The sequence below is a fragment of the Thalassophryne amazonica genome, chromosome 12 (genome assembly GCF_902500255.1).
Source record: "Thalassophryne amazonica chromosome 12, fThaAma1.1, whole genome shotgun sequence".
NCBI classification, from domain to species: domain Eukaryota; kingdom Metazoa; phylum Chordata; class Actinopteri; order Batrachoidiformes; family Batrachoididae; genus Thalassophryne; species Thalassophryne amazonica.
In genome coordinates, this window is record NC_047114.1 from 42916484 (window position 1) to 42931398 (window position 14915).

Here is a 14915-nt window from a genome sequence, read left to right on the forward strand (position 1 = left end):
GGACAAAACCACCTCGGTGTTGGTCTCACAGGACAGCTTAAAGGTGGATTTCAGACGGATTCCGGTTGCTTTCCACTCGTGTGAATATCCGATTGTGATTGTGCATGAGCTGGACATGCCAGAACATGTCCTGTGAGGCTTCATCACGGCGTTTCTTTTCGCCATGCAGCTCCGCCGCGACACGCGGAATTCCTCCGCCTTTGTTCCTCTTTCCATGACAAAAACTCCTGTAACAGTGAAATGTGCCGTTCATTTCTAAACTGGATGCTGTCTTGATCCGGTATGTCCTCTGACTAGCACAGGAATTGTGAAAAGATGTGGACATCAAGCAACCGGAATCCGTCTGAAATCCACCTTTAACCGTCCTGTGAGGCCAACACCGAGGTGGTTTTGTCCCGCGTAATGAACGGCTCCGTGGCGCGTCCCTCGGCTTCTTTTTCCATGAAAAAAAACTCCTGTAATGGTGGAATGTGCTGGAAAAAGTGCTGATGTTCACATCTTCTGCCTTTTTGTGAAAGTCAGACGAGGTCCCGGATAAACAAAGCTTTCATGTTGAAATGATCTGGTTGTTTGTGCAGGGTGTCAGCCTGTCCATCGGCACTGGGAGCGCGCTGTGCTCTCAGCAGTTGTGGGCCATCCTTAAAGGGGCAGTAACACTCCTTAATCTGTTTAATCCCCATAAAATCGTCCCTGAAAGCCATATTAATTTTTCGAACGGTGTCCACCTGGAGGTCTCTTACTGTTTCTGGAAAAAATTAGATGGTGTGCAGTGATGTCACACGCAACACGCGGTTTTGTTTATGCAGCCATACTGAACGGCACGCTCCATGTACACACACAGCATGGCCAATGCTGAATGTCAGTGGACAGCCAAGCTAATTTGTCCAATATAGCTAAAGCGCTTGATCCTGAACATCAGAAGAGAAAATACAGAGAATCAATGAGATCCCTAAGATATTTCCCTCAGAAGTTCACCAGTTTTATCAATTTTGAGCGGAAGCCAGACGTGTGGTAGCCAGACATCCTGAGTAGTCAACTCGCCTAAACTATCATAGTATAAACCGAATATTTGCACACACCGGACAAAAGCAAACGTCCCAATGCTTTTGTATGGTTTTCCATGTAATAAACACCCTATATAATGGATTTCCACTCACATCGGACAAAACTTGCTGTCTGATTGCAATGTATTTTGATTACAAACCCCTTGCATGTACTGAACAGAGAAGTCTGGATGTGCTCAGGAACCGAGATAAAAAATTAAAATTCAGCACTGACACTCAGTGATTCGAGTTAAGAAGGTACCGTATGTCCCTGATAAAAGACCAGCCACTTATTTTTTTAAACCATGTTCACACATGGGACTGCAGTTTGACTCAAAATGGTTAAATCAGACACCGTAAAAGGCTCTGATTTACTTTAAATGGTTTCATCCTTCCTCCTGTCATATTTTAATCGTTTTTGCAGTGCACGCGCGATTACATTTGATCATGGATGAAATACGTTTGACAGAAAAGTCCTCAAATACAACCCCAATTCCAATGAAGCTGGAACATTGTGTGAAATGTAAATAAAAACCGAATACATGATTTGCAAATCCTCTTCAACCTACATTCAATTGAATACACCACAAAGACAAGATATTTAACGTTCAAACTGATAGACTTTTGTTTTTGTGCAAATATTTGCTCATTTTGAAATGGATGCCTGCAACACAATTCAAAAAAGCTGGGACAGAGGCAACAAAAGACTAGGGAAGTTGATGAATGCTTAAAAAACACCTGTTTGGAACATTCCACAGGTGAACAGGTTAATTGGAAACAGGTGAGTGTCATGATTGGGTATAAAAGGAGCATCCCCAAAAGGCTCAACCGTTCACAAGCAAAGATGGGGCGAGGATCACCATTCTGTGAACATCTACGTGAAAAAGTAGTCCAACAGTTTAAGAACAATATTTCTCAATGTTCAATTGCAAGGAATTTAGGGATTCCATCATCTACAGTCCATAATGTAATCAGAAGATTCAGAGAATCTGGAGAACTTTCTACATGTAAGCAGCAAGGCCAAAAACCAACATTGAATGCCCGTGAACTTCAATCCCTCAGGCGGCACTGCATTAAAAACCAACAACATCCAGAAACTCCACTGCCTTTCTGGGCCTGAGCTCATTTGAAATGTACAGATGCAAAGTGGAAAAGTGTGCTGTGGTCTGATGAGTCCACATTTCATATTGTTTTTGGAAATCATGGATATTATGTCCTCAGAACAAAAGAGGAAAAAGACCATCCAGATTCTTACCAGCGCAAAGTTCAAAAGCCAGCATCTGTGATGTATGGGGGAGTGTTAGTGTCCATAACGTGGGCAACTTACACATCTGTGATGGCACCAATGCTGAAAGGTACATCCAAGTTTTGGAGCAACACATGTTGCCATCCAAGCAACGTCTTTTTTCAGGAACGTCCCTGCTTATTTCAGTAAGACAATGCCAAGCCACATTCTGCATGTGTTATAACAGCGTGGTTTTGTAGTAAAAAAGTGCGGGTACTAGACTGGTCAGCCTGCAGTCCAGACCTGTCGCCCATTGAAAGTGTGTGGTGCATTATGAAGCGCAAAATATGACAATGGAGACCGTGGACTGTTGAACAACTGAAGGCATAAATCAAGCAAGAATGGGAAAGAATTCCACCTACAAAGCTTCAACAATTAGTGTCCTCCGTTCCCAAACTCTTATTGAGTGCTGTTAGAAGGAAAGGTGAAGTAACACAGTGGTAAACATACCACTGCCCCAGCTTTTTTTGAAACATGTTGCTGGCATCCATTTCAAAATGAGTAAATATTTACACAAAAATAATAAAGTTTATCAGTTTGAACATTAAATATCTTGTCTTTGTGGTGTATTCAATTGAATATAGCTTGAAGAGGATTTGCAAATCATTGTATTCTGTTTTTATTTACACTTTACACAACGTCCCAACTCCATTGGAATTGGGGTTGTAAATTGGGGTTAGATGGTCCTCAGATAACACATGGACCACTGTCAGATAGGTGTCCCATCTCGATGACGCCCGGAGGGTGTTGAACATGTGCATCACACTCTGGGCCACCGGCCGATTTTGACAAACTGTGTTGACTTTCACAGATGGCTGTCAGAACATTTTGGAACTGAAATCAGATACCTTTTGGATGTGCGCCAATTCATAAGTACGATGCTACTCTGCTTGATTCCGACTATGTGTGATTGGGGTATTACAAACTGAGGTGAAATTAGAAATGAACACCAGAGATAAAATTCCCTGAGATATGCCTCAAGATGACATAAGACAGATATCAGTATCTAAAAGTGTATAGACTTTTTATGGCTTTCTTTTTGTGTCACTTTTGTTGGGACACCCTGTACTACCCTAAACTGCTAAGGTACTGGATAAAGAGTTGAGGTTCATCTCAGTGATAAATGGTCATCAATTTATGATCCCTGTTTTTGTGTTTGCACTACCAGGTCCTTAAAGGGTCCCTGCCACGCTATGATATTTTTACATATTCTTGAAGAATAAAAAAAGTTTTTTCCACATGTTGTCTTTGTTTTTTTACCATAAAATTACACTGAACAAGTATTTAGATGTTTCGTTACCCATCTGAGAATTTGAATTTACCTCCTCTGAGTTGACCTACTTTTTCGCTGTGACGGATGTGACGTCATTCGAGTAGATGTCTCGCAGCGCGGCTCTGTTTACCAACACGGCAGACACGGACAGCGAAGGCATAGTGCGTGATTATAGCGAAGATTTAAGTGAAATAGATTGTTTTTGAAGAAGATGAGGAAGTTTCTGATGAAAGGAAGCCACGGTAAAAATAATGAGCGGCTCCAAACGCGACAGAAAGAGGATGAAGCTCAGCTGACAGCAGCAGCGTTGAGGAGGACGAATAAGCTGCTAAATGGTTTGTTCACTCACTCACCACTTTCTTATAAATGATCATTTATTCCTGGCACGGTGCGTTTGTGTATGAAAAAATTATTTCAGCAGCACAGCGTGCTTAAATTCAGGAGTTTGTTCTAAAATCACTGAAAATAAAGTTTCTGTACATTCTGTATATATTTAATCATTTATAAGTCAGTTTCTTGTGATTGCTAATTCTTCACTTTTTATTCAAAGCAAATGACTGCAAATCTTTTGTTGTGTGGGCTGCTGAAGAAGAGGTACTGCTGGCCCACCACCAGAGGGCGCCCTGCCTGAAGTGCGGGCTTCAGGCACGAGAGGGCGCCGGAGCAACCGGGAGTGACAGCTGTCACTCATCAACAGCACCAGCTGTCACTCATCATCACCAGCACCATAAAAGCCAGGCAGCAACTCCACCTCGCTGCCGAGATATCATCTACTGCTTAGGTAATATTCTCTGCTGTATCCAACTGTGACTTACGTCTGATCTGTTTTGCAGCCATTTTTCCTGTGGTGCACTTTCTGCTGGGTTGGCGTTTAGTGAGAGAAGCGACGTCTTCGCCTCTCACTCCATCCAGATAAGTGGTAACAGGAGCTGCTAGTGTGTTCCTACTTCGGAGGTGGAGGTGCTTCCTCCCGGAGGAACTGTATCAGTGTCTGAGGATTTACTGGGTGTGTATCCACACACCCACCATTAACTGTCTCTGCTTCCTGCCAGCAGTATCAGGTCTGACAGCTGGAGACGGTGGCCACCTGGTGACCCAGGACTTGGCGGCTCTGGTGTTCTTCAGGTCCGTTGGCAGTGGAAGCCGTGTGGGGACCTGGCTCTTCTCTGGACAGACGTCTTCTATCTTCGAGCCTGCCCACACATCACTTTTCGTATAATTGACTGTCATTATCAAACTGCATTTGTCTGTATTCCGTTATGCACAATTCACAACATTAAATTGTTATATTTTGGCTTATCCATTGTCCGTTCATTTACGCCCCCTGTTGTGGGGCCGTGTAACTACACTTTCCCAACAGGATATCTCGGCCAACGTCATGGATCCCGAGGGGCGTCAACCATCGAGTGAACCACCAATGGAAACGTAGGGTGCACAGGCGCCGGCAGGAGGTGTGTTAGGTGAGCTGCAGCAAATCTTAACCACCTTCACTGCTCGGTTGGACTTGGTGACCGAGCAGAATGTTATTCTCAATCGGAGGATGGAAGCTCTCACCGCCCAGGTGGAAGCGCGCATGGAGGGCGCTGCTGCAGCACCTCCTCCTGTTGTTCAGGCACCGAATACAGATATTCCACTGGTCGTTCAACGAACCCCCCCACCGTCCCCTGAAGCATACATAAGCCCTCCGGAGCCGTACGGAGGTTGTGTAGAGACGTGCGCAGATTCCTGATGCAGTGTTCGCTCGTCTTTGCACAGCGTCCCATTATGTACGCGTCAGACTCCAGCCGGGTGGCTTATGTTATTAATCTGCTTCGAGGTGAGGCACGCGCCTGGGCTACGGCGCTCTGGGAGCAGAATGCACGGCTCCTAACGATATATACTGAGTTTGTGAGGGAGTTCAGACTGGTGTTCGATCACCCACATAGAGGCGAGACCGCTTCGAGTGTGCTGCTGTCTATGAGACGGGCGTCGGAGTGCAGCCGAGTATGCAGTCGCCTTCCGCATCACGGCAGCGAGGGCCGGCTGGAATACTGTTACACTCCACGCCACCTTTGTCTCTGGTCCTTAAGGAGCACCTGGTGGCTAGGGACGAGCCGCGGGATTTAGACGGGCTTATCGACCTGGTAGTACGGTTAGACAACTGATTAGCAGAACGTCGACGGGAGCGGGGCGAAGGGCGTGGTCAGGCACGAGCCGTCCCTCTTCCTTCCGGGTCCGAAAGGGAGCCGTCTTCCCCACGCTCCACAGCCAGAGTGCTCCATGTGGTAACAGCTCCCCCTGCTGACGTTGTTAAGGAAACAAGCAGGGCCAAAATCAGATCAGATGACAGACTGAGGAGGCTGGCTCGCGGGGAGTGTTTTCTCTGCAGCTCAAAAGAGCATATACAGAAAAACTGCCCCAAACGGCTAAAACGACAACACTCGCCCTTAAAGACTGGGCTAAGGGTGGGTCATAACACGCACGAGAGGTGCGCATGTAAATCTGCACGACTCCCAGTTACGATCCTGAGTGGGGATCTAATTCTTCACGCCCCAGCACTGGTGGACACGGGGTCGGAAGGGAATCTGCTGGATAATAGATGGGCAAAGGAAGTTAGGCTCCCTCTAGTGGCCCTACCTTCACCATTGAAGGTACAGGCACTAGATGGAACCCTTCTCCCATTAATCACACACCAGACACAGCCTGTAACATTGGTTGTGTCTGGGAATCACAGGGAGAAGATTGCGTTTTTTGTAAAGCCTTCTACCTCCCGGGTGATTTTGGGATTTCCATGGATGGTAAAGCACAATCCCCAGATAGATTGGCCCTCTGGGGGTGTGACGCAGTGGAGCGAAACCTGCCACCGGGAATGTTTAGGATTCTCGGTTCCACCCGGTCTGACACTCACTCTCCCCCCACACCGGCCGTACGATTGCGCCACTGATTTGATCCCGGGCGTTGAGTACCCGTCCAGCAGGCTGTACAACCTCTCACGTCCAGAGCGCGAATCAATGGAGACCTACATCCGGGACTCTTTAGCTGCCGGGTTGATCCGGAACTCCACCTCCCCGATGGGTGCAGGTTTCTTTTTTGTGGGCAAGAAAGACGGCGGACTCCGTCTATGCATCGATTACAGAGGGCTGAACGAAATTACGGTTCGCAACCGATACCCGTTACGTCTGTTGGGTTCGGTGTTCACGCCCCTGCATGGAGCCCAAATAGTCACTAAATTGGATCTTAGGAATGCGTACCACCTGGTTCGGATTCGGAAGGGAGACGAGTGGAAGACGGCATTTAACACCCCCTTAGGTCACTTTGAGTACCTGGTCATGCCGTTCGGCCTCACCAATGCGCCCGTGACGTTCCAAGCCTTGGTTAATGACGTCTTGCGGGACTTTCTGCATCGCTTCGTCTTCGTATATCTGGACGATATACTCATCTTTTCCCCGGATCCTGAGACCCATGTCCAGCATGTACGTCAGGTCCTGCAGCGGTTGTTGGAGAACCGGCTGTTTGTGAAGGGCGAGAAGTGGGAGTTCCACCACACTTCTTTGTCCTTCCTGGGGTTCATAATCTCTTCCAACTCCGTCGCCCCTGATCCGGCCAAGGTTGCGGCGGTGAGAGACTGGCCCCAACCAACAAGCCGTAGGAGGCTGCAACAGTTCCTCGGCTTTGCAAACTTCTACAGGAGGTTTATTAAGGATTACAGTCAGGTGGTTAGTCCCTTGACAGCCCTGACCTCCTCCAAAGTCCCCTTCACCTGGTCGGATCGGTGCGAAGCCGCGTTTAGGGAGTTGAAACGCCGGTTCTCGACTGCGCCAGTCCTGGTGCAGCCCGATCTTAACCGCCAGTTTGTTGTTGAAGTGGATGCCTCTGACTCAAGGATAGGAGCCATGCTGTCCCAGAGCAGGGAGTCCGATAAGGTCCTCCACCCCGTGCCTATTTTTCCCGCAGGTTGACCCCGGCTGAGTGAAACTATGACGTGGGCAATCGAGAACTCCTTGTGGTGAAAGAGGCTCTTGAGGAGTGGAGACACCTGTTGGAGGGAGCTGTGGTTCCATTCACGGTTTTCACGGACCATCGGAACCTGGAGTACATCCGGACCGCCAAGCGTCTGAACCCCAGGCAAGCCCGCTGGTCACTGTTCTTCGGACGTTTTGACTTCCAAATCACCTACCGCCCCCGGACCAAGAACCAAAGATCTGACGCCTTGTCCCGGGTTCACGAAAAGGAAGTCAAAGCCGAGCTGTCAGATCCCACGGAAACCATCATCCCCGAGTCCACTGTCATGGCCACCCTCACCTGGGACGTGGAGAAGACCATCCGGGAGGCCCTGGCACGGAACCCGGACCCGGGAACTGGCCCGAAGGACAAGTTATACGTCCCACCAGAAGCCAGAGCTGCGGTCTTGGACTTCTGTCACGGTTCCAAGCTCTCCTGTCACCCAGGGGTGCGAAGGACCGTGGCAGTGGTCTGGCAGCGCTTCTGGTGGACGTCTGTGGAAGCCGACATCTGGGAGTACGTCCAGGCCTGCACCACCTGCACCAGGGGAAAAGCTGACCACCAACGGGCACAGGGACTCCTCCAGCCATTACCTGTGCCTCACCATCCCTGGTCCCACATCGGCCTGGACTTCGTCACGGGCCTCCCGCCGTCCCAGGGCATGACCACCATCTTCACGATAGTAGACCGGTTCTCCAAGGCGGCTCACTTCGTGGCCCTCCCGAAGCTCCCGACGGCCCAGGAGACAGGAGGCGCCCGTTGAGGGGGGGTCCTGTTGTGTGGGCCGCTGAAGAGGAGGTACTGCTGGCCCACCACCAGAGGACGCCCTGCCTGAAGTGCGGGCTTCAGGCACGAGAGGGCGCCGGAGCAACCGGGAGTGACAGCTGTCACTCATCAACAGCACCAGCTGTCACTCATCATCACCAGCACCATAAAAGCCGGGCAGCAACTCCACCTCGCTGCCGAGATATCATCTACTGCTTAGGTAATATTCTCTGCTGTATCCAAACTGTGACTTACGTCTGATCTGTTTTGCAGCCGTTTTTCCTGTGGTGCACTCTCTGCTGGGTTGGCGTTTAGTGAGAGAAGTGACGTCTTCGCCTCTCACTCCATCCAGATAAGTGGTAACAGGAGCTGCTAGTGTGTTCCTACTTCGGAGGTGGAGGTGCTCCCTCCCGGAGGAACTGTATCAGTGTCTGAGGATTTACTGGGTGTGTATCCACACACCCACCATTAACTGTCTCTGCTTCCTGCCAGCAGTACCAGGTCTGACAGCTGGAGACGGTGGCCACCTGGGGACCCAGGACTTGGCGGCTCCGGTGTTCTTCAGATCCATTGGCGGTGGAAGCCGTGTGGGGACCCGGCTCTTCTCTGGACAGACGTCTTCTATCCTCGAGCCTGCCCACACATCACTTTTCGTATAATTGACTGTCATTATCAAACTGCATTTGTCTGTATTTCATTGTGCACAATTCACAACATTAAATTGTTATATTGTGGCTTATCCATTGTCCGTTCATTTACGCCCCCTGTTGTGGGTCCGTGTAACTACACTTTCCCAACATCTTTATCTGAAAAACTGTAGACCCACATGAGATGGGAAAAAAGATTTCTAAATAAAAGAAAAAATTACTTCTATATCTGTTGTCAAATTTTATCAGGCATAATATTGTAGAAAAATGTTTATGCTAAATGGAGACTTTCCTGTCTAAAATACACATACAGAACATCTGTAATCATAAATTGTGTCACATCTAATCTACTTTGAATGAACAGACATCTGAACAAAAAACAGGATGTTCAGTTTACATGCATATGTACGAGGTCTGTCAATAAAGTAACGGTCCTTTTTATTTTTTTCAAAAACTATATGTATTTCATTCATATGTTTTTACGTCAGACATGCTTGAACCCTCGTGTGCATGCATGAGTTTTTCCACGCCTGTCGGTGACGTCATTCGCCTGTGAGCACGCCTTGGGAAGGAGTGGTCCCGCCCCCTCGTCAGATTTTCATTGTCTGGAAATGGCGGAATGAAAAGGACTTTTTTTCCATCAGAATTTTTTCAGAAGCTGTTAGAGACTGGTACCTGGAAACCATTTGAAAAATTTATCTGGCTTTCGGTAAAAATTTTACGGGCTTCACAGAGAATAAGGTCTGTTAGTACAGCTTTAAGGACCCCTTTAAGGACGCTCGGCGCGCCACGCTCCGAGCTGCGACGATGCGGCACAAGCCACCGGACCATTTCTAAACAGATGGCTCTGTGGATACGAGACCATCGTGTGCTCTTTCTGTGGTTATCACAAGAGCTGGACATCAGCCATTTTCCGGCAGATTTCACTTTTAACAAGAGATTCTGTCACGACTGATTCGCTTTGGAAGCGAGACAAAGGAACAACTCCGTTTCGTCGTGTCAGAGGACAAGTTTGGACATGTCTATCTCGGCTTTCAATGCTTACCAGTCCAGTAAGTATCAGTAAAATTGTGGAGAGCTGGACATGTCCAAACTTGTCCTCTGACACGCCAAAACGGAGGTGTTCCTTTGTCTCGCTTCCAAAGCGAATCGGTCATGATGCGCAAAGCCTCCGCGCGGCTTTCCATGACAAAATCTCTTGTTAAAAGTGAAATCTGCCGGAAAATGGCTGATGTCCAGCTCTTGTGATAACCAGAGAAAGAGCACACGACAGTCTCGTATTCACAGAGCCATCCGTTTAGAAATGGTCCGGTGGCTTGTGCCGCGTCGTCGCAGTTCGGAGCGTGGCGCGCGGAGTGTCCTTAAAGGGGTCCTTAAAGCTGTAGTAACAGTCCTTATTCTCTGTGTAGCCCGTAAAATTTTCACCGAAAGCCAGATAAATTTTCCGAATGGTTTCCAGGTGCCTGTCTCTAACAGCTTCTGAAAAAATTCTGATGGAAAAAAAGTCCTTTTCATTCCGCTATTTCCAGACGATGAAAATCCGACGAGGGGGCAGGACCACTCCTTCCCAAGGCGTGCTCACAGGCGAATGACGTCACCGACAGACGTGGAAAAACTCACACATGTGCAAGAGGGTTCAAGCATGTCTGACGTAAAAACATATGAATGAAAAATAAAAAGGACCGTTACTTTATTGACAGACCTCGTATATTTGGAAAACACAAAAATGTCAATGTTCTGTTTTTTTTTTAAGGTGCTCATGTGAACACAGTCAGCCGATGTCACTCGTGATCAAGTCTCGCTGTTGCAGGGAAATTTCTGCAGTCTTGGCGGAGATGCAACGTGGTGGCAAAAATCCTCAATGTGTCACACATCTGGCTAGTTTCTCGATTGTGTGTTTGGATGCAGATGTCCTCAGAGTGGCACACTATGCCTACATGATGCTCCACAGTACAAGTCAGCACATGAAATAAAGTTTCATTTACATGGTTTATAGAAAAAAGTACAAAATATTCAAATACAAAAAGAATGAACATAAATCTTTTTTTGAATGAACATAAATCCATGCTATTTTTTGTTGCAGAAAGTATCATCATATTGCATATCGGCAATTTGTGCGGTTGTGCTGGGGACACTTGGGAAGGCAAGAAGGGTGCCACTACCAGCTTGTGTTGTATTCAAAATAAGGAGTACTTTTCCATCACCATCAGCCGACAACACTGGCTTCCAGTTTCCTCCTCTGGAGTGAGGGGTTGGGCTCATCGGTGGTACCTGGTCCGCTTGGCAGCATCAGCCTCAGCTTTGTCCGTTCACATTGGCTGCTCATTGGAGGTGGATCATTGTTGGGGATTTCTAGTCGGTTTGGTGTTTTGCAGATCTGAAGAACCTCTTTTGCTGTCACTCATATAGACTGAATAAAATGTTTTTTAACAAATTGTAAAACACTTCTCATTTGAATGAAACAATGTGAAACTTATGTGAAATTGTATTTGTATTCATTTTATCATGCTATATAAAAATATACAAATAACAATCTGTTTTGTTTTTTCTTTGTTTTTGTTTTTTCTTCATTTTCCACATATTACATGTTGGATATGTGGCTAACTTTCTCACTGTGAATCCTCCTCTTTTCCACTAAGGAAAGTATATTCTGAACCTTGGTCTCTCTTGCTTTGTCTGCTTTTGTTGTCTCCCTGCATTTTCATTAAAATGAAGGGTTGCCACCAAAGTCCTAAAACAGAAGTTAAAACAACATTAATAAAAACACTGCTTATATACATTAAAAATGCTGTTTGAAAGTTAGGGTGTTATTGAGATAGACGACTTACCTGCAAAGCTGACCCTGATATGAGGAGACTCGATCACGAGTGGCATCGGATGACTGTGTTCACATGAGCACCTGAAAAAAAAAAGAACATTGACATTTTTGTGTTTTCCAAATATATATGCATGTAAACTGAACAGCCTGTTTTTTGTTCAGATGTCTATTCATTCAAAATAGATTAGATGTGATACAATTTATGATTACAGATGTTCTGTATGTGTATTTTAGACAGGAAAGTCTCCATTTAGCATAAACATTTTTCTACACTCACGAGACAAACGCTCACGCTCTGCTGCTGAAATTATTTTTTCATACACAAACACATCGTGCCAGGAATAAATGATCGTTTATAAGAAAGTGGCGAGTGAACAAACCATTCAGCAGCTTATCGTCCTCCTCAACGCTGCTGCTGTCAGCTGAGCTTCATCCTCTTTCTGTCGCGTTCGGCGACATACATACACGGTTTGGAGCCGCTCATTATTTTTACCGTGGCTTCCTTTCATCAGGAACTTCCTCATCTTCTTCAAAAACAATCGATATGTCACTTAAATCTTCGCTATAATCGCGCACAATGCCTTCGCTGTCCGTGTCTGCCGTGTTGGTAAACAGAGCCGAGCTGCGAGACATTTACTTGAATGACGTCACATCTGTCGCAGCGAAAAAGTAGGTCAACTCAGAGGCAGTAAATTCAAATTCTCAGATGGGTAACGAAACGTCTAAATACTTGTTCAGTGTAATTTTATGGTAAAAAAAACAAAGACAACTTGTAGAAAAAGCTTTTTTATTCTTCAAGAATATGTAAAAATGTCATAGCGTGGCAGGGACACTTTAAGATGGCCACAAAAAAGTCCAGGGATTCAATAGCAAATGATTTGCACACACCCCATCTTTTGTGTTTTACACAAATTTTTTTTTTTTTTTTTTTTTTTTACAGATTGCTGTCAAAGATGTGAGCCAAGGAGGCACAAAAGTTATTTTCAGATCACCTGTACTGGCCAGAAATTTCTCCATCATAGTACTGACATGGTAAATTGAAATTACAACTAAATATTGAATTGTTGAGAAAATGTGTTGTCTACTTAAATTTTTGGTTCACAAACTTTTTTTACAGAGCCCCCTCTTGTCGATAAGAACATTTTAAAGCCCCCATTCAGATACACATGTACATTTATTTTTCTTTCAAAGTCCACTGGAATTTATTTAAAGGTGCACCTTATGTACGTTGTTTTTTTCCTTCTTTCTTAGTTGCTGAGTCACATTTTGTGATAGGTTGTGTTTTGTTCTGTTGAGAATAAAATATTGAATGATTGAATTGTGATCCTAGCACAAAAATATTACCCCTTCAGCAGCACTGTTTGGTCTCACAAGGCAAAAGCAGCTGAATCGCAGTAATCGCAGCGTGAAGTCAGGGAGGTACAGTTGAGGGCGTAAGTTTACATACACCCTTCACGTGCATGAATGTCATGGTAATTTTGGGCTTTTAATGATGCCTTTGACCTATTCTTTTGTCAGGGTGAAATGATTGTAAAACATACATCATTAATGACTCTAAAAACAGGAATTGTGTGCAAAAAAAGTTTTGAATTTATTTTGGATGTTCTCTAATTCGCATTCGCAAGGTCTCTAATTCACAAGGAGTCTCTAGGTTTGAAGAGACACTGGCTCAGCAGCATGAGGAAAAGAGACCGAGAAGAAAGGCTGCAGCCCAAGCAGACAGACCAGCGTTAGACTTCATCTGTGCTCTCTGCCGGAGGGACTGTCATTCCCGCCTTGGCGTGTCCAGCCACACCCAACGTTGCACCAGAGTCAACACCCAGAGCACAACTCCATAGTCTCTCGAGATTGAAGGATGCCTACTAATTCACATACAATCAAAATTATACCTACAGGATCAAATATATACAGTTGTGCTCAAAAGTTTACATACCCTGGCAGAATTTTTGATTTTTTGGCCATTTTTCAGAAAATATGAATGACAACACAAAACTTTTTTTTTCACTCATGGTTAGTGGTTGGGTGAAGCCATTTATTGTCAAACAACTGCGTTTCCTCTTTTTAAATCAAAATGACAAGAGAACTACCCAAATGACCCTGATCCAAAGTTGACATACCCCTGTTCTTAATACTCTGTCTTGCCCCCTTTAACATCAATGACAGCTTGGAGTCTTTTGTGGTAGTTTTGGACGAGGCTCTCTGATGGTAAAGCTGCCACTGAATATGTCTTGGACTTTATTTACATTAATTACAAACAAATACAAACAGTATGGCACTTTATGGTAAATCTGCATGGAGTAGACAGTTCTCAAAAACTGAGTGACTGTGCAAGAAGGAGAAGAGTGAGGGAAGCCACCAAGACACCCAGACAACCCAGGAGAAGTTACGGGCTTATGTGGCTGTGACTGGAGAAATTGTGCACAGTGCAAGTTTTGCATTTTGCATCACTACTCTTAGCTTCATAGTGGAGTAGAGCAGAGAAGGATTTTCTTTCACCAAAACAGATCAAATCCAGGGTTGCATCTCAGATGTACCTGCTGGCAATTTGTAGCTAAACTTTCAGGTCTTCTTTTTAAGAAAAACCTCCTCTATACCACTTCATCATGAAGATGGATAACTAGTGATACAAAATGCAAAATGCCATGCACTGTGCCACACATTGACCCACAGTGGACACTGTGCTTTCGGTTTGTTCATGCTGTGTTCACATCACCTGCACATGGATGGCTGCATGCCACATACATATCAAGTGGAGGTGGACATTATAAGTGGGTACGTGGCATATGCAGGTCATGCCGCAGGCTTTGCTGTGCCCGATCCATCTCGAGGTTCCCTCATACGTGCTCAAATCATTTCGGATCCTGTTTATGCCGCCTTCAGAATATGTAAATTGCGGTCAGATGGCATTCGGACCACTGCCGGATAGATGTCTCATCTCGACCATGCCCGGAGAGTTTTGAACATGTGCGTCACACTCGGGGCTGCCAGACGATTTCAACTGTGTGGACTTCCACAGATGGCTGTCAAAACGTTTTGGAACTGAAATCCAACACTTTTCGGATGTGCGCCGATTCATACGTCTGACACCATTCTGCGTGATTCC

General features: G+C 45.9%; 1 protein-coding gene across 1 annotated transcript in view; it reads left to right on the forward strand.

Annotated features, from left to right (window-relative positions):
- Positions 1-14915, forward strand: part of LOC117521226 (solute carrier family 22 member 13-like) — a 51437-nt gene that overhangs the window by 19618 nt on the left and 16904 nt on the right. The window contains exon 4 of the mRNA XM_034182564.1: positions 12753-12844. Within this exon, the coding sequence (XP_034038455.1) occupies positions 12753-12844 (92 nt within the window). The remainder of the gene's footprint in view (positions 1-12752; positions 12845-14915) is intronic.